At 40.0% G+C, this 18,743-nt stretch overlaps 1 protein-coding gene across 1 annotated transcript in view; it reads right to left on the minus strand.

The window, feature by feature from the left end:
* Positions 1–18,743, minus strand: part of LOC137587503 (partitioning defective 3 homolog) — a 295,372-nt gene that overhangs the window by 199,123 nt on the left and 77,506 nt on the right. Inside the window, exon 3 of the mRNA XM_068303945.1 lies at positions 3,351–3,525. Coding sequence (XP_068160046.1) covers positions 3,351–3,525 — 175 coding nt within the window. The remainder of the gene's footprint in view (positions 1–3,350; positions 3,526–18,743) is intronic.

Consider the following 18,743-nt stretch of genomic DNA (forward strand, 5'->3'; position numbering starts at 1 on the left):
TTAATGGCCTAAAAACAGCAACTGTCAGAGCAGACCTTCAAGGACCACAAGATCACGTGAGGGGAGGAATGAGCACCGGCTTTCCTCAAGACTTCAGAAAGGACGTTTGCGTTGGACAGGGTTGAATTTTTGGATGTCACGGTGTAAATTGCAAAAATTTATCTCAAGGTACTTTAGTTTATTCTGCCTGCACACTGGCGGGTTCAATGAAGTATCACCGCAATCACTTCAATACTCTGTTAGTGTTTTAAAGCCACTGCACATCAATGTCCGTGAAAGTTTTAACCTCAGTCGATAGCACTTCAGCATTATCCGTTTCCTTACTGCATATCCTGAGCAATGACTGTAGGCCTGTAAAAAGCTGCGAGTAAAAGCTCCTCACAGTGAAGAAACTTTTAAGTCGTAATATATAAAAGTCAAGTTCAGGAAAGACATACTAACACTGATTCACTGTCTGGGAAAGGTTTTCTGTAATGCGCTGATCATTCATTCAATATCACACTGATATAAAAAGCCTAAGGACTGAATAAATTAATGGAATCAATGAAAAAAACATTTTACACCAAAGGAAGTGCAAGTATGCAGGTTTTTGAACACAGTCAATAACAAACATTGGATGCCAACATTGACATGCACTGAAGACTCACATTAAAAAATGGAGTTAAAATGTTTTTGCCATTTGTTTCATTCTGACATTTGAGCAATGATGAAGTTTTAATTATAAAATCCAGATTCAATTTACCACATAACAAGCAGATTCAACATGTTTTTATTGTAGTCCACAAATGTCAGAATGAGGAAAAACAATGACAAGTGGCCATTATCACTTATCTAACCACAGAACCAAATAGATAATAGACAAATGTAAGTCTGATTGTTTAGTAATATAAAATCAAGTCTGTGTCAAATGAAAGGACCCCTTTGAAATTACCTCCAATACAAAGAACAAAAATATTCGATTTTGAAGCTACAAGCAACAATAAGATCCAGACTTAATTTAAAGTTTCACACATTTTCTCTTCTCACAGAACTTTGCAGTGAGCAGAATCACCGGCAGTTATGGTGGCCGTATAATTACGGGAAAATTGCAATCATTATTGTAATTTAAATCTCATCTCCAATCCAATTATTAGCAGTTTGACCTGCATGGCATATGTTAGCATAGAAATCTAAAATGAGTTCCCAAGACGATGGAGAAGGAGGGATGGAGGACAGGCAGAAAGCAAAAGGGAGAGTTTGGGACTCTGGGACTTGTAGGAGGGGAAACACAATCAATATGGCTCTAAAAGATGATGATTTTAAGTAGCCATAATTCTCTGCCTCAGAGCACAGCTACCAAGGGCTCCAGGGCAACATGTTGATGTCTGATATGCAATCTTGCTGCCAGTAATTTGCTCATCTGTGTCTCTGGAGGGGCCATCACCTGTCTGTCTTGTTTATGTTCCTGACCTGGTGTATTTGTTTCCAGTCTTTCAGTCAGGCTATCTCTCCATCTCGTAAAATTCTTGTTCTTTACACACAACTTTGAGGTCTTTTTGGAGAGGGAACTGTTTTAAAAAATAATGAAGAGTCAGTGTGGTCATCTCCAAGGAACAAACAACTCCTGTAAACAATGCAATCTCACTTTTATCTGGTTGTTAATGCTGCATTTTTGCAAACAACTACAAGAAATATATTTATTCCTACCTGACTGCTTTTCCTCTATCATAATCTCCCAAAAATTGCCATAGATAAACCCACCATTATGGAACGGTGTGCAGCAAGCAATTCTTTTGTTTTGCTTCAATTTTCTTTTCATGTTTGCCTGAACGCACCCATAGAACTACATGTGAAGGAAATGTGTACCAGTGTGAGTCAGTACAACTACTGACATGTTGTCATTAGCCTGACATGCTTTTGACCAGAAAAATACTTTTAAAACTTCAAATGCTTTATAATGAAATAGTCTGTGACTTTAATCCATACATTATTACTTCATTACTTTTCCCTTGAATATGGCATGACCTTTACAGCAGGATCAGTGATACAATGGTGGATTATTCTGCCATTAACAGACATTCCTTAAAAGGCATGTTGATAGACACAAACAACATATAATGCTTTCTGCACCTAGCAGGAAAATCTTCCATGCAACCATAAGGCCAGAGCTGGAGAGGTCAGGATGTGAGGTCTGGAGGTAGGGGCTCCATTTGGATTTTCATAGGATGGCCAGAATCATCAATCCAATGGAAGAACTTATTTATTCAGAAAATTAAGTAGTTTATTTAAAGGACGTTGAGATGACAGATAAGCTTCAAACAAATTGGCTCTCACGCTACACAAATGGTTGTCTTTCAAATCGCTTTTGTCATTGAACAAGTTCTCCCAGGCAAGCTGGGGGAATCCAGGAAACACTTTTTTTTAAAGTCAGGACAGCAGAGTTCTTCCATTCAAATGCATATGTGTGTTAGATGCCTGCAGGTTCTATTTGAATGCTTCAGACACCCTTTGAAGTTGCGGACAGCTCTGCATCAGCTCACTGGTTCCACTTCATGGGACATGAATGTGTGGACATGAACAACGTCTGAGTCATCGACTTGCCTGTGCCGCTTTCAGGTTGCGAGTGCCACCTGCGAGCGCGTGCATCTCCACCTTGCTCTGGCATGTGTGCTCCTGCTCAAGCATGACCGAGTGTCAAACTGTGACTCAATCCTTTCAGTTTCTACCTGTCCGTCTCGGTCAGTATGCAGCCATTCCCTGGGCACAGTCCATACTCCCCATAGACACTCGAGTATACATAACACTCCAAAAGCACGTCAAGGAAGACAGAGACTTGCCAGAGTAGAAAAAACTTTTCTTGTACTGAGGCCTTACTTTACTTACACGTGTCAAAGCATTATTCCAAAAATGCTATTAAATATATGGGTAGTCCAGAATGTGGTTTGGAATCAGTCATTTTGATTAAGCTCAACTTCGCATAATAATTTCAGCTTTCACTAGCTTTCAGGTTCTTGAAATTTAATTTTGAATTCCCACTGACGGCTAAAACAACATGATCGTTCTATATATAGAAAAGAAAAGAAAAAAAAAAAAGCAGAGCAAAGGCTTTCAGGAGCCTGACTAATGTTTTTCTTTATTTACAAAAAAATTACAAAGTTACCTGATACCCTTGGAAGTCAGTTGTGCCATATTTTTCGATTTTTTTTTTCTTCTTCAGTATCAAGCAGTAACAGCACATTTAAATTGAAAGTGGATTCAAATGATCAGAAGACACTCTAAATGGATTTTTTTTTTTTTTTTTTTTTGCTTGGTGTAACATTGACATTTTTTTGTCACAGTAGTAAACTGTGATACTGTTTCATTGAACTTACTGGATCGCAGAGCTTTTGGGGTGACCTCAATCTCGCTGTTAGCCTGGAAGGGCTGCATGGCTGACGCCGAGCTGACATCACTGCTGAAGGGTTCTGGACTCTGAGTACCTGTAGAGCTGGCACTGGTGCCGTCACCTCCATTGTGAGGATCCTGCTCTTCATACACCGCCACCAGCTGGAGAGACAGGAAGTCACGTGTTTACTTCAAGGGAAAATACAAGACTGTAATACTTGTCTGACTGTCTGTCCATTTGTCTGTCATATAATTTTGTAATATCTGCATCTATGCAGCATGGGGTGTTCTCATTTGCCAGGTTTGACTTCCACAGCAAGCAGCTGCTCCATTCACACAAAGATGATATGTTCCCACATTTGCAAGCCCAGCTAGAGAATCCCCACCCCCCAACCCCAACCTTCACAGCACGCCATAATAATCTGAGCCTAACAGGCACTGCTCATCAAGAAAACTAGATCACAACGTAAGACGAGACAGAAAGCGTAACAAACACTGTAGATATTTTTTTCTCTTGTGAGAAAAGAAAATGTTGATCAGACAATCCATGAAACTAGATACAAAACAACACACACACACACACACACACACACACACACACACACACACACACACACACACATAGAAACAAGTGGAAAAGGCTTGTGAAAGAAAAGCAGAATGCATTGTGTCTTGGTGGAGTGGAGTTAGCAGTGCCAGGTGGTTTCCATTGCCAGCACAACCTACCAAACCCCTCACAAGCAGATTAACCTCTTATTCCATCCATAGAAGCAATCATGGAGCAGCAGCATGATATACAGAACAATGATATGTATATTTCAGAATTGAAATGAGTTCCTTTTCACATCTTTGTGCTACCTGCAAATCTGTGTAATGGAGGGCCATACAAGTGGAGAGAGCAGCCAACAAAGAAAGCATTAGTCGCTTTGGTAACAAACAGCTTTCTTGTATCCCACATGATATTTGACTGAGGGGTAAAAATAGCACAAGTGTTTTGCCATGTATTTAGTGTCTTTCATCACGCCGATACCTGAAAATCTACATATAAACAAGTTTAGCAGCCTCTGCTCTTCGTTTTGATTTAATACATATGTAAAGGATGACGCTTAAGAGAGTGTGTGCTCGTGTGTCTGCGTCTGAATTTATGCCCTTCTCTAGAAAATGTCCAGGAGGCTTACTGTTGCCGTTATTCACTGCAACATCTCCCGTCGTGGTTTTTATACAATCAGAGCTGACTACATTTTTTTCCATTGCGAACTTGAAATTGCATTTCTTAGGATGTAAAGGTTAGCTACAAATTTGGATATTGCGCTAGAGAGGCAATCAAAGAGTAGAAGGATGTGAAATGAGATGACATTAATATTAGTTTGAAGAGGTCATTTGCTAAGGGTTCAGAACATGTTTCATGTGTATGGAGGGTGAAACCGTACCAGCAGAAAGGTTTTTCTGGTGATTACAGTGAAAGAAGTGCTTACCTGATGATGCAAAGACGGCAGTGAACACTGACAAGAGTGAAGGGTTGTCTCCAGAGTTACTTACATTTTCTGAGAGCCTCAAAGCCAATAAATCATTAGTGGCAAAGTAATAAGGCCAGCTGTCCATGTAGAGAGACGGTGAATGCTGGTGGTGGTGTTGCAGTAAGATGTGATTAATTTTTAAATACATTCCAAATCCCTCTAATTAGATCCACTTTGCAATGCCTTGCATACTTTCAACAGACCCTCCAAAGCACTTTGTGGGTGACATGTACAGCTACACTCATCCACACACCCTTAATTTTAGAAAAAGTCTATTTTAGCCATGATTTTTGGTGTTTAATTTAGTCTAACCATTACACAACGGAATTATTTCTTGGTAATTGTCCAGTCTCTGTTTTGTTGGTATGCCATCTCTATAAGAAGACCACCTGCACAATGTGGTCATCTTTTTTTCGTCACTTGAGTGGTCTTTTCGATTAGACTTGATTTCAAAATACCAAAACTATGTACTCAAAGGTTTCTGCAGTACAGCAACCATGTGTATTTATTTATCTAAACACCTTCACCCTCAGATGAATCAGCGACAAACAATTAAATCAAGGTAAAATTACTCCTGCTGGGTGTGTACAAATGTTTATTATTCCAAAAAAAGTATGTTATTAATTACCTTATTAAGAGGATAAGTAGAAGATGAAGGCTTTTCTTACAGTGTGAGGAAGTAATAGAACAGATAGACACATCATCACTCATCTCCAAAATATCTTTGGAGGAGGCATGGGCTGCCAGACTTTGAGTAACACACCATAACGCCCCTTCGTTTCCTCACCTTCTCCTTCCATCATCATCTTGTCCTCTGTGCTGTGGAGAATGGGGCATTCTTAGCTAGAGGGAAAACTGATGCAATGCTTGCTGTTGACAGGACTGAGCTCTAGCTGGAACACAGCTAAAGCCATCACACAAATGCTTTTCCCCATCTGGGAATTGGTCACAGCCACTTTAGAAGTGAGGCAGTTTCACGTTTTTTTTGTTTTTTTTTAATTCTTACACTTTCCCCGACTCGCTGCTGTGCAGCACGTATCAAGTTTTATTCAAAAGTTTTTCAGAAATAACTTTTTTTTTTGTGGCGCACTACATGAACGGCATGGTTTATTATCAGGAAGCATATACAGCTGAGATTGAGGCCAGCGAGTACAGGACAGGGGGAGGTAGGTAAGTAGTGAAAGGGACGCATAAGGAGCTTGTAAATAACCTTATGCAAGATCTTAATAAAATAAAACAGAAGAAAAAGAATTATAAAGTAATGACAGAATGAAAGAACACAGTGGAGTGAGTGTTGAAAAAACACTCCAGTTTCCAGTCTCAGGATAAACTCTAGAGTGTTTTTGAAAAACCTATTTAGCTCCGACCTGCTTCAGTTGAGAGAACCGAGAAAAGAAAAACCAACTGCGTCTTATTTCATGCCCCCCCCCCCCCCCCCAACAGGGAGCTACAGCCCTGCTGCTGCCTTTAGCCCCTGGAGCAAGGCTGACACTCATCCACTCTCAGCCAGTTTCAATGACTGCCACAGCAGCTGCCAATCAACTGCTATCTACCTGGAAGCCTGAGGGCTGCTGATGCTGAGAAGCAAGAGCAGAGGATGGAAGGAGATGATGATGAAGGGGTGAGAAGACAGGGAGGAGAGGAGCGGGATAAAAACAGAGTGAAAGTTGGAGGAGGCTGGGGTGTTCTCTGCAGCCTTGGTACAGGCTGTATTTGGGATTCAGCATTTCCATATCTGAAATGAAAAACAGAATCTCAGGGATGGCTTTCATGTTGGCCCCCTTTGATCTCTTTCTGGCTTTTGGCAGCGAGAGTTGAGTAGAAGAAGAGACGGAGAGGAAGCAACTGAGGAGGGAATAAGGAGCTGTTTTGACAACCTCTCCCCATCCGCGCCCCCCCCTTGGCCCACCACCACCAAACACATACATCTACCTTCAGAGCCTCTGATCTGACAGGAAGCCTGGGCATTAGGGTTGGCACTGGAACAAAACAGCCACAGCGTAGCATCCTACCGGCAACGCTACGAAGCCAGAAGACAACAGAGGTTATTAGTAGTCAGGGGGCAGTGCTGCCGGTGCCACCACTGACGTGTAATACCTGCCTTGCGATGCTCTGACGCTAATCCATATCTGCCACGAAAGCTTTTTCACAGCCGAGTGGAAGGGACGGCTGACACGAGTCAACCCCCAGGAAACCTGTCCGCTCAATCCCCCACGCTCAATTAAATAGAGCATCCAAAGTCGTGCCTGGTTACGTCCCGCTGTGAATATTTATTACTGCACAAAAAGCCACTCTTTGGAGGCAAGATTAATATTTGTTCATTTGTCTGTCACACTTTGTATTTTGCTTTCCAATTCAAAGGCAGAAATTCACCGCGTTACTAATAAGCACAGGTCACGACTTAAAGAAAAGTTTTGAAAAATAAGTTCACTTACAGGTTTCTGCATAACTTTGTATCTGGGAATGAGCAAGGTGGCATGTCTGATGCATAACTGCTGGGATAGCTATAAAATTTGCTGTCTCTACTAGACAACACACACACCCACACACACACACTTGTTTCAGCCCTCCCCCGTCCCTCTCATTTATCATCATTTCATTGCAATAGCACCAGGGGAGCAAATTTATTACAGGTACAGTAACTGTGAGAGCCTCTCACTCCATCAGAAACTCACAAAACTCTTAACTTGTTGTGTGACGGCCACAAGCCACGATCTTTAATCCAGGGGCACCCATCTATCTGTCTGTCCATCCAGTCATTCAGTCCTTTTTGACACTCATCTTTTTGTTAGTCATCAACCGTTCATGCATTTTATCAAAGGGTGAACTAGTTGATTGAAAAGATACGCAGGCAAATTAAGTAAATGCAGTAAAAGACTCTTTTCTGAAGTGAGAGCACATACACCTTTAATTTCCATTGAAGATAGCATGACCTTTATTTGTAACTGCTTCATGACCTTAGGCAACATAACAATGAAAAAATGTCTCCCCTCCCATGTAGAGTTATCAGAGTTTTCAATATTTCATCCTTTCCTCCATTATTTCTCACACACCAAGAGTCAAGCAACCAACAAAGTGCTTAGTCCTGTATTTTTCCTGCTCATTAGGACCATCAAATATTCAGAGAATTAGGTCTCCAGCACTTTGGCCTGCCATCTCTGGCATTCCAAATAACCCTCGAACGGCAACCAAGAAGCAAGATATGCATATTTCAGATGCTGTCACATGGGGTTGACGTAAGGGAAGAGTGCCTCAAAGGCTCGCTAAGACAAGACCTGAAAGGATGACACACACCGCTAAGCATAAAGATGCTGCGACAGGTTGAGTACACCCTCCAGTTTTTTCGCAGCAATGGTGAGCAAGAGCAGCTGAGGAGGGAGGTAGGATGGGGTCCACGTATCCATCGGCGACTGAGGGGGATGACAAGCTTAAAGAAATATAATCCCCAAACAAGCAAATGAAAGAGCTGAAATCGGTTTACGCTGCTGTTCTCACTGAAGCATTGAGTCATCATTTCTTTCACCTTTTTAAGAAGTGCAGTTCACGAGGCAGATTCATGGCTTGTAAAAGAAAAAGAAGAAAAAAACAAGGCAGAGGGGTTTAAAAAAAAGAATGACTAAAAATGCAGTGAGAAAATATACAGAGCAAGCAAAGTTGAGCCAGATTAGAGACTCATCCCTTTCAAATCCACTCGGCCAAGTCCTCGTCCTTCCCTTTGAAGTTTTCCTCCTGTGTTGAGGGAAATGAATTTACACATATTAAGACGCACCGTGCGAACAGTACCTGCTGACAGAGGGGAAAATTCCTACAATGCCCCTGTCACTTTCTGCTGTGTTTATTAATACCTTATAACCCATGGTAACATGTACCTTATTCAGCCCTGGGAAATAAAAAGCAACTTCTGAAGGCACACAAAAGACCTCTTCTGTTGGCAACTTCAGAGTGAAAGGGAGAAGAGGGAGGTAGGATGGGAGAAAAGATCACATATTTATGAGAGGAATTAAGTTGGGGGTTGTGTTGTTTTAGCATTTGTTTCTGATGTCCTCTGATCATCACCATACCACCTTATATTCATCTTGCTATCTTAACAGAGCCGGCGTCATTAGGTGGTGCAACCTCACACCTATCTTCAAGAATAAAATGCAAAACACGTTTGTGCAGCCCCATCCCGTCACACCCAGTCAAACGACATTATTCCGGTCCTGCTGTGATTCACGTGTCAAATGTCTACGATTTGACTTTGACACACAAACGCTGGCTAAGTACAGATATTCACAAACCACAAAAAGTCACAGTTTGTGTTTTAGTATTCTTCTCCTAAAGCCACGGTATTAGAAAAACCCATATTCTAACATTGCCTTTTAGAAGGAAGTGCCCTTCAATCTTTCATTGGTTATGCACAAAGCCAGGAGAGAGTAATTAAAAACTCCACATCCAGGGACCTCAGCTCAGAAAGAGAGAGGGCCAAAAGAAAAAAGAGAACGCTTCAAACATTTCTGGCCTCCCTGGTGGAAAGAGATGGAGCACAAAGTGGAGTGGAGCAGACAGAGAGGGAGGGCAATATCCTTGACAAGTCCATACATCCTCTGCAGTCAAGAAAGATGGGAATCATTTCACACCTTTAAAAACCAGACCTGATATTTGACCGAAAATAATTTAAGAGTGTTGTCTCATACATGCGGACCCTAATTACTTGAGTTTTATCTGCTTCAGGGTGTTGGTAAAACAAGACATGTATATTCAATATAAGTAAAAAGAGAACAGAACTTTCTCTCTGATTCTCAGAGGTCGGTGCCAACAGTTCAAAGCAAAACAGATATTTGAAGAGATGTAAATAATGATTGGAGAACTCTGGATGATTTGTTGAACAAAAAAAAGAGACACTTCAAACCAGCATGAAATAAACCTAGAATGCTATAGTACATCACAGAATGTGAAAGGTATATATTTACATTCATTTCATTTTCTGTGTAATGTTTACCTGTTTGTTTTTGTCTTGGATGTATTTCGTTTCTGTTTTTTTCTTCTTTTTTTTGTTGCCACAGGCAGAGTATAGTCTATACTTTTAGTCGATCTTGCAGGAACAGCAAAGTCATGTCTGCAACAATTATATTCATATCATGTCACATTTAAGCCAGAATCTCAAGCACTAGACAAAACAAAGATCAAAATACAACCCTAATAGGATTTAAGGATGGTTATTGATTGTTTTTTTCTTGAAGGTATATACTGTATATTATTGTTAGAATTAAGGTTTTGCGCTCCCTCTTGTGTTATCTTTTACCTAGAGCCGACTTGGAAGAGCTGCCTGTAGCCCAGGGCCATGGGCCAGCATCAGAGACTCTGAGTGTGCACAGACCATTGTACATGCAAACAGAAGAACTTTGAATTTGTACAATGCCCTTAAAAAAACACCTATATGTATTTGAAACACAAAAACAATGTCTTGGAATACATTTAAAAATTCAATACATCCTGCTTCAAATCAATGATGTATTGTAATTGTCAGTGTTCGTCCGTTCGTTCATCTGTTCGTTCATCCGTTCGCTCGTTAGTATTTTCGTAACCATTACAGATAGAAAGATGTAACAAAAAGCATATTACTCAGGCGGCAAATAGAATGAAAATGAAATAATGACCTTGACCTTGAGAAAGCTAGCTCAAGGTCAAACTTAAACTTTTGTACACTCAGGAACCAGATCAGATAGAAAGACGAGGGAAGAAGGCCAGTGTGAGAAAGATCACAGATCAAAGCTAGTGCTTTGATCTACCCTCAAAGGTCACAGCTATGCACTTGTCAGGTACTACTTTCAGGGTACCCTGACCTAAGTCGTGGGATGTTGCGGTCTCTGATTACCTTGTTTGTTTTGTTTCACTGATCAGACATTCAATAATTTAACAACAGAACAAATAAGTGGTACAATAAACGAAGAATAAAAGAATACCTGAGTTAACATTTACAGTCATCATAAAGTTGAACAAATCTAAAAAGTAAAACACATTTGCATATTTTTTGACCTCATTTGTTAATTAAATATTATTAATATTGATATTAATGATTTCTGATATGGGATCATATGTGTCCCAGAGTGAAAAACTGGAAACAATTACAAATATCTTTAAATCAGCTAATAATAAAATTGATAATACAGCCCTGATGATGTCATTATAGTCATCAGCTCCAAATGTAACTACACCTTTACAACCAGAATTATAACCTTTGTTGTATGGAGTTTGACACATATTGGTATTTATAGTACCAGAAAAGCACAGACTAATAGAAGATGCCATCAACTTGCATTATGGTAAATGTAGGAACTGAACCATAATAAGGCTTCTACCACTTTAATTTCCCCTCAACTTTATGGAAGTGCTTCATCATATCACCTGAAAAAGCTTTTAATTCCTTGTTTTAATTTGCTCTTTGTATTGTAAAAAATAGAAGCCAGTCTCACTATATTGGTGTTTCTGTTGTATATATTGTAAATAAATAAATAAGAAGAAACAAGAGCTGAATCCCCATATTTCTTCCAAGCAACAGGATACAAACAGACTTAAAAAATTAGGCAAAGACAAAAGGTGGAGTTATTGAGCATCTTTAAACACACCGGCACACGCACACACACACACACACACACACACACACACACACACACACACACACACACACACACACACACACACACACACACATGTCTGATGAAAATACCCTAACATTGTGCGGATCCTTTTGAGCATGTGCAAAAGGGTCCGCGTTGACAGCTAGCTAATTTGAGAAACCCTTTTAAGAAGATGGCTAAAAGCAAAAAAGATGAGCAGTATCATACTTTTCACCAAGAATAGACAAAGGAATTTGCTTTTGTGGAGAGAGCAGGTTCTGCAGTGTGTCAAATGTGCAATGATCTATCGTTGCATATTTGCATCTATGAAATGGTCAGACTACAAAGCCATCAGCAAAACCATGCAGTACCAGGAGTTCCATTAATGATAAGAAATACTCATTATTGATTAGCAACAGGATAACAATGTTATTAAAAGGAATTCAGAGATTTATTGTAGTTTAAAAGGGTTGTTATAACATAAAATGGACACATTCATTTGTATTTAGTTTTAAACATATTGTATGGCTCTTACTAAATTACATTTAAAAATATGTAGTGTTTATCGCTCTCTTAGCCAAAAAGGTTCCCAACCCCTGCCCTAACCACATCTATCATAAACTCAGAACTAAAACTAACCGTTCAAGAAGTTGCCAGCCGACTAGTCGATGTCTTTTCAAGTAAATCCACCACTAGTTTAACACAGTTTGCCAGTAAATAAAGTGTTTGACTCGTCAGTAAACCAACCAAGGGCTCAGCCAATAAAGATATGGCCAAGTGGTGCTGAACACCCCACTGTTGGCTCTAAACTACAAAACTAGCCAGTGGGGACGGCACTGTCATTATCTGCCATCTGCAGGCCTGAGTGGCCTCAGCCTACAGGGAGAGGAAGCGATGGCAAGGGAAGGGAGACATGAAGAGAGTATGGCTGCCCTACATTTATGTGTGTGGGAAGGTAAACACACATAATGTTAGAAATGAAACCCTCTCATTAACACCCTGAAACCCATAAGAGAACAACAAAGAAATTACTTGTGCTTATAAGGGAAGACACAGTCTTTGCTTTGTGGTTGTATGATCATTGTGTTAAAGAGGGTGATTACAGACGAGCACCCAAAGAAAAAAACTAAAAGAAAACTGGTCTGCGTCTTTGAGGATTGCATGTCAATGTTTTTCACATAGTTCAGAACTCTAATGGAAGAAGTAGGTGTTAATGGAAAAGCAAAACACTTCCTTTCCTCACCTTGAACCTTGTCTGTTACGTATTTAATAAATAGACCTCTTTTTTTTTCATTTTCAGATTTAACTTACACAGAAGTCAAGTTATTGACAGGATACTGGTGGCTTGTGTGTGAAGTTGAACATGTTGGATTATGTGGATTAAAGATTTCTGATGTGTGTGAAAACATTTACAGTACATACAGTATATGGCATCAAGGAGGGCAAAAGGAAGTGTGTTGTCTGAGGAAAAAACTGCTTCACGGTAAATAACAAGGACACACACTATTGAGATATGATGTTCTGTACTGCTTTTTTTTCTCCATGTTGTGTCTGTGGGCACCACAGACTTAAGTGACGTGAGAAAGCTCGGCAATTCTGTGGCGGTAAGTCTCTGCAACAACCAATACTACATGTTTGATGTGTGCGCACTGTTTCATGTAGAAATGGAGTGGAGTGTATAGTTCTTTTTGTCTGATGAACAGGTCAGCAAACTATTTGTCAAAAGTGAACTAATACTGACAGCTTTTGACTGTAGATAAATACTGTCAAACAGTGGCAGATGAAAAACAACTCAGATTTCAATATATGAGTGTTTGTGCCATGCAAGCTACATTGACGTTGTGTTGTCTCAAAGATGACAAAACTCCTTACACATCCTTGCGCATAGAAAAACTTAAAATGGGGTTTAAATTTGTTCGGCCAATGTTCAAAGTGTGAAACATCACCAAAGTCTCTGCTGTGTGTCCTAACACCCTTTTGAATAGTTCCATCAGCTGCTTGTGGTTTCCAACTTAATTTTGCTGTCTTAGCAAGGTAGCTTGTGCCCTCTAGTGCACATTGTACTCCAAGGACATTGCAAGTTACTGCACTATTTCCCACTATCCCATAATTGTAAATGATCAGGAAACAGAGCGTGCAGTGTAATAAAATCTTGTGCTTTCTCACATTAATAAATGTCATGGTACATTGAAAGAAAAGCAGCAGGGCTTTCAAGAGGTGTCTCAAAAAATGTGTCTTGGCTGGCCACCGGTCTTTGTTGAGTCTGTATTTCCAGCGTCCTAGATTGAGCCCTCCAGCAAGAGAATTCCACAGCTGAATGGATGACTATTAGAGGAAGGAAATAAAGTAGGGCACTCGTGTTCAATTGGCCAGTAAGTCAAACAAATGCATCTTTACACTCATTGCAAGAGAAAGGACATGACGACACAGTGTGCCCCACCCTTCACGTAATGGGAGGTTACATGACAGGGTGGGGGTGCACGACTGGGGAGTGCTGCTGAACTCCCGTAACCTCAATTATTCAGCATTAGGCCACAATATTGATTTCCTGTTGGATCGACTTACTGAGTCCCGAGCATTGGGACACTGACATGCTATAGCCTTCCCTGGGAGGGATCTTTAAGAATGGATAGATGGATGGGAGTCTGTTAGAGAGAGAGAAAGAAAAGAGATACAGATCCTTAAGAGAAGACGGTGTAATTAAAGATAGCCCTTATCAAGGCTGTGATATATGAAGATGTCACAGCTTAGCAGGCTAGTTAGTTAGCAAGAGGGGGAATGGTTAGTTAGTTTTTGTCGACCTTGGGGATAGATGATGACTCTATAGAAGAGGAAGAGAGTTCCCATGACTGCGAGTCCCATTGAGGGAGGAATAATATTTGTGTTTGAAAGGAAAACTGTGTGGCTGTAGTATGTGCCAGAGAAGACTAATCGTTTGAGGACATGTGGTGTCAAGGTTCAGAGAAGTTTCTCAAGTGTTCACCACTGGCTAAGCCAACCTCAGTGAAAACAGGCAAAGTTAGCGTCAACACATCACACACATGTCAGGAAGATCAGCTGTGAAAACACATGCCATGCTGACATGGGTCCGTCCTCTTCTCTACCTGGATGTTTGGTCAGACGTCGGTCAGGTTCCAAATCAAACAGATGGCAAGAGGTGCCTTTCTGCAGCTTCTCCTTGGTCCAACCTTGAGAAGCTGTGCTGGGTTGAGCGTAGCACTGATCTGGGCCAAACCGGTGTAGAGGTTGAAGGTGTTTATAACTCCACTGTATATTAAAAAGTTGGATTTAATATTTTAGCACTATATATTATTCTACAACAATATATTAGTAAAGAATGATTTAAAATGTGTTGTTTTTTTTAAATAAAATTCACTCTTGGTGACCGGTATTAGTTTTACTAAAAATGTCATTACAGCCAATTTTGCAGCTGTCTGGTGCAACAGTTTTGTTTATCCAAATCTAATTTCAAAAAAACTAAAATTCCTGGTTGTTCAAGGTTCAAGGTTCAAATCATTTCATGAGGTAATTTCTATAACATTTAAGAATTGGGGGGTAGTGAGACAACTGTTCTCAGTAAGTGGGTGTCTGGTTGTGGTGGGTTTGTTAGTGGCTGACAGGTGAGTGGGGTAAGATTAAGATTTTGGCAATGACTAGTTAGCTATCAGTGATTTAGCTTCCTCTTCTCATCTGTGGGGTTGAGTTGATGACATGTCCAGGCTGCAAGATAGACAGCTTCTGCTTAATGTCCCCTCCCTGTAAAGCAGTGCTCTAACTGTGGCTAGGTATGTACACTGTGGATGCTTGTGTACTTGTGTGTGTTAATGCTTGCTGTTGTGAATGGGTTCATCTGTCAGCATCTTCCTTGTGGGGACAGCAGTCAAATATACTGGTAGAACATCATAATTTGTAATAAGCCAGTGCTGTGACATTTAGTATCAAGTATAATTTAATTTGTAACACTGAATTATAAGAAAACTAACTTGAAGAAGTTCCAAAACACATCCAAGGTAAAGACAGGTACTATCTGTCAAGACTTGGCCCAGAGTTTGGAACTCATGAAATAGTTGGGAGGCTAACAGCCAGAGGTAAAATTCATTCTGATACACGATATACAACTTTAGCTGAACCCACTGGATAAAGAAAAAAAAATTCCAACTGTTTGGCTCACCAGGATTCTGAAAGTTATACAAAACACCAAAGAGATTTTAAGCCCGGGGATGAAGAGGGAGAAAAAAAGAGATAGATGGAGAGGTACAATGCAGACCTGCACTTCATAATATGGAAGAGGGCTCAGCACTGTCTCACACATGATGGCATGAATATAAATCAACTGGTGGATCACGCAGTCAGCAGCTGTCAGGGTGGAGAGAAGACGCCAATGCCAATATTCTCTTTTCTCCTCTGTCCAAACTTCATCTTCTCAATTAATGCTTTTGTTTTTACCTTTTGCTTTTTGTTGCACAGGCTTTTGCTGGATCTGTTTGAAAGTCATCTATGGCATCTCTGCTTCATCATTCTTTGAACGTCTTATTCAAAGTACGTCTTCACCGCAGCACTACTTCATAATACCATTCACTTCTCACCTCAATATCTTTTTGCACAAATAATGTATATCAATTGGATGATCTGAATGGGTGACTTTCTCCTCACTACCAATCCAGGCAAAGTTCATCATTTGAATACGGAGCGGTAAATGAGCTTCTCCAGTGAAGCCTTACAGTTCATTTGCGATGCTATTATACTAACTGGGTATGGTAGTCAGTGGCTGACACAGAAAAACTCCAGAGCTAGAGTTGTGAGGAAGTGATTATAGGTGTGAGTGTGTTGCTTCTTATGTGTTACTGTCTGCTATAAGTTGTGACGTCGGCTTTTGTATTATAAACTTTTAAGAGAAGACTTCCTATTGTACAGATTTGAGAGTTTTGAAGGAGTACAGATAAAGTATTGGGTTCACCAAGGTTTTACAAAAAGAGAGAAAGTGTTGTGCTTTTGCTTATCAGACAATCAGCTGACATTTTAAAAGAGTTTTGAACAATCTCCTTGAAACCTTTAGGCACAGGAAGGTAATACAAATTTATTTTTTTATTTTTTTTATTTACTTATTTTAACTCTTCATCCTACCATTTCATGATTAACAAGGCAGTCAGAGACTGCAACATCCCGCGACTTACCCTGACCTACTTTAAGGGCAGTACAGGATCAAAGCTTCAGGGTACGTCAAAGCTATGCACTAGCTTTGACCATAGATCAAAGCTAGTGCACAGGTAGATCAAAGCACTAGCTTTGATATATGGTCTTACACTGGCCTATTCTCTCATCTTTCTATCTTATCCAGTTCCTAAGTGTACAAAAGTTGAAATTTGACCTTGACCTAGTTTTCTCAAGGTCAAGGTCATCATCTCATTTTTGTCCCCTTTGCCACTCAAGTAATGTGCTTTTTGTTTCATGTCATTTGCAAAGGTTGAAAAGATATTTGGAGGACTAACAGACGGACGGACGAATAAACAAACACTAACAACTACAATACATCACCGCTTTGAAGCCCGATTTAATCCTTTAACTTCTTTCTTCTTCAGTTTGTTGTTCTTCTTTAGTTTATTGGCAATGGTAGCCTGCTGTAAATTCCTGTAATTGGCCGGAAAGTCTGAACGATCCATAAAAGTGTTTTCACACTGTAAATCAACCAAACCAGACCAAGACTACCTCTTACTGTCAAACAAAAGTCATTATGTTTGATCTAGACTTTGGTCCATGCGAGGTTTCATGCCTAAAATGTTGGCCTGGATCAAAGGGAAAATTATGAAAGACTGGACAAAATGAAAAAAAGTAAAAACTCTCATGTCAGGGGTCGCATCTTTTCAGGGACCTTTTTGTCACCTCTCTAACGTCAGCTAATGAAGCTATAAAACATTCTAATGGCGAAATAAAACATTTTAGTTTGACAAGTGCAGTTGATGAAGAACTTTCCAGTTTCTTGTGCAAGTCTGATTCAGACTATTCATTTTTCACACCCCCTGTTGAATCCTTAAGGTACATGTGAAAGTAATTCGCCGTAAAGAATAAAACCAAAAAAATGTAGTGAGGGTTTGAAACAGAATAAAAGGTGTTGATTCACATTCCATCACTCCACAACACACACGCCAGTGTTTATAGCCTCCGCAACACAAGTTTTTTTTCTGTACTGCCACCATGCCAACAACTAGCTGGAGTTCCAACTACCTCTCTGATGCACACAGCTACAAATCCCCTTCAGATGTTCTCAATGGCTCCTTTGGAAAGTGGAGCGTGCAAGCAAGAGCCAAAATGTCAGCTCTTCTAGCAGGTGGACAGCTGATCTGCGTAGAAAATAGGCCTTGGCAGGAAGGTAAGGCAGCAGTGTCTTGGAGTAGAGAAAAAAAAAAGCTTCCCAAGAGCATGATCCCTCTTCAGAAGATATGTAAGCTGCAGATTTCAAGGATCAGCAGATTTCTCAACAGGGAAAACAGCAGCCTTTGTCACCCTGTCACAACTGTTAGCAAAGAGGGTCGACATAATTTAAAGAGAAGATATTCATACTTTGGTCAAGATACAGATAACATAATTGGTAGGAAGTAGTTGTTTTATACAACTGTAAAAGAAATCCAATAACCAGACTGCAAAGGTCAGAGGGTTTTTTTGGGGGTTTTTCATGCTGGGATTTCAAATATTGAGTAAGAGCACTCCAAACAAATTATGAGAGGTTTGTTCACAGAGTATTTGGAGAGGCACTGTACTTAGTTGATTTTAGGTTGTGTTCCACACTGAAACCTTCATGAGAGTAGGTTTAATGTCAAATCCATCTGAAGACTCACCACATGAAATGATAAGTCTTTGCACAGGTCCAAGACTTTTGCATTGTGTTTTGGTGGATGTGTCAAGATGAGTTGTATTTTTATTAAGCTGTTCCATCAAACAATGGGCCATTATTTCCACCTTTAAGCGTGTGGAGGTGACATCATGTTAACATTAGTTGACCAATGACAACCCCATCTCCCTCTCAAGCAAGCTATAAATAAAAAAACATTTAAAAAAAAAACATTAAAACATTCTTTTTACAGCTCTTTATAGTTGTGTCAACTGCCTGAAAAGTCTATTTTCCCCTTTTATCTTACCATAAATAACCTATTTTACTGAACAGTAATTTTAGGTGGAGTCTTGTTAAATTATTGTCGGTGAAAAACAACTTTCCAATTTCCTGATTCAGCCTACTGTACCTAAAAAATAAGATTTGGGTAGCAATACA

The sequence above is a fragment of the Antennarius striatus genome, chromosome 20 (genome assembly GCF_040054535.1).
Source record: "Antennarius striatus isolate MH-2024 chromosome 20, ASM4005453v1, whole genome shotgun sequence".
NCBI classification, from domain to species: Eukaryota; Metazoa; Chordata; class Actinopteri; order Lophiiformes; family Antennariidae; genus Antennarius; species Antennarius striatus.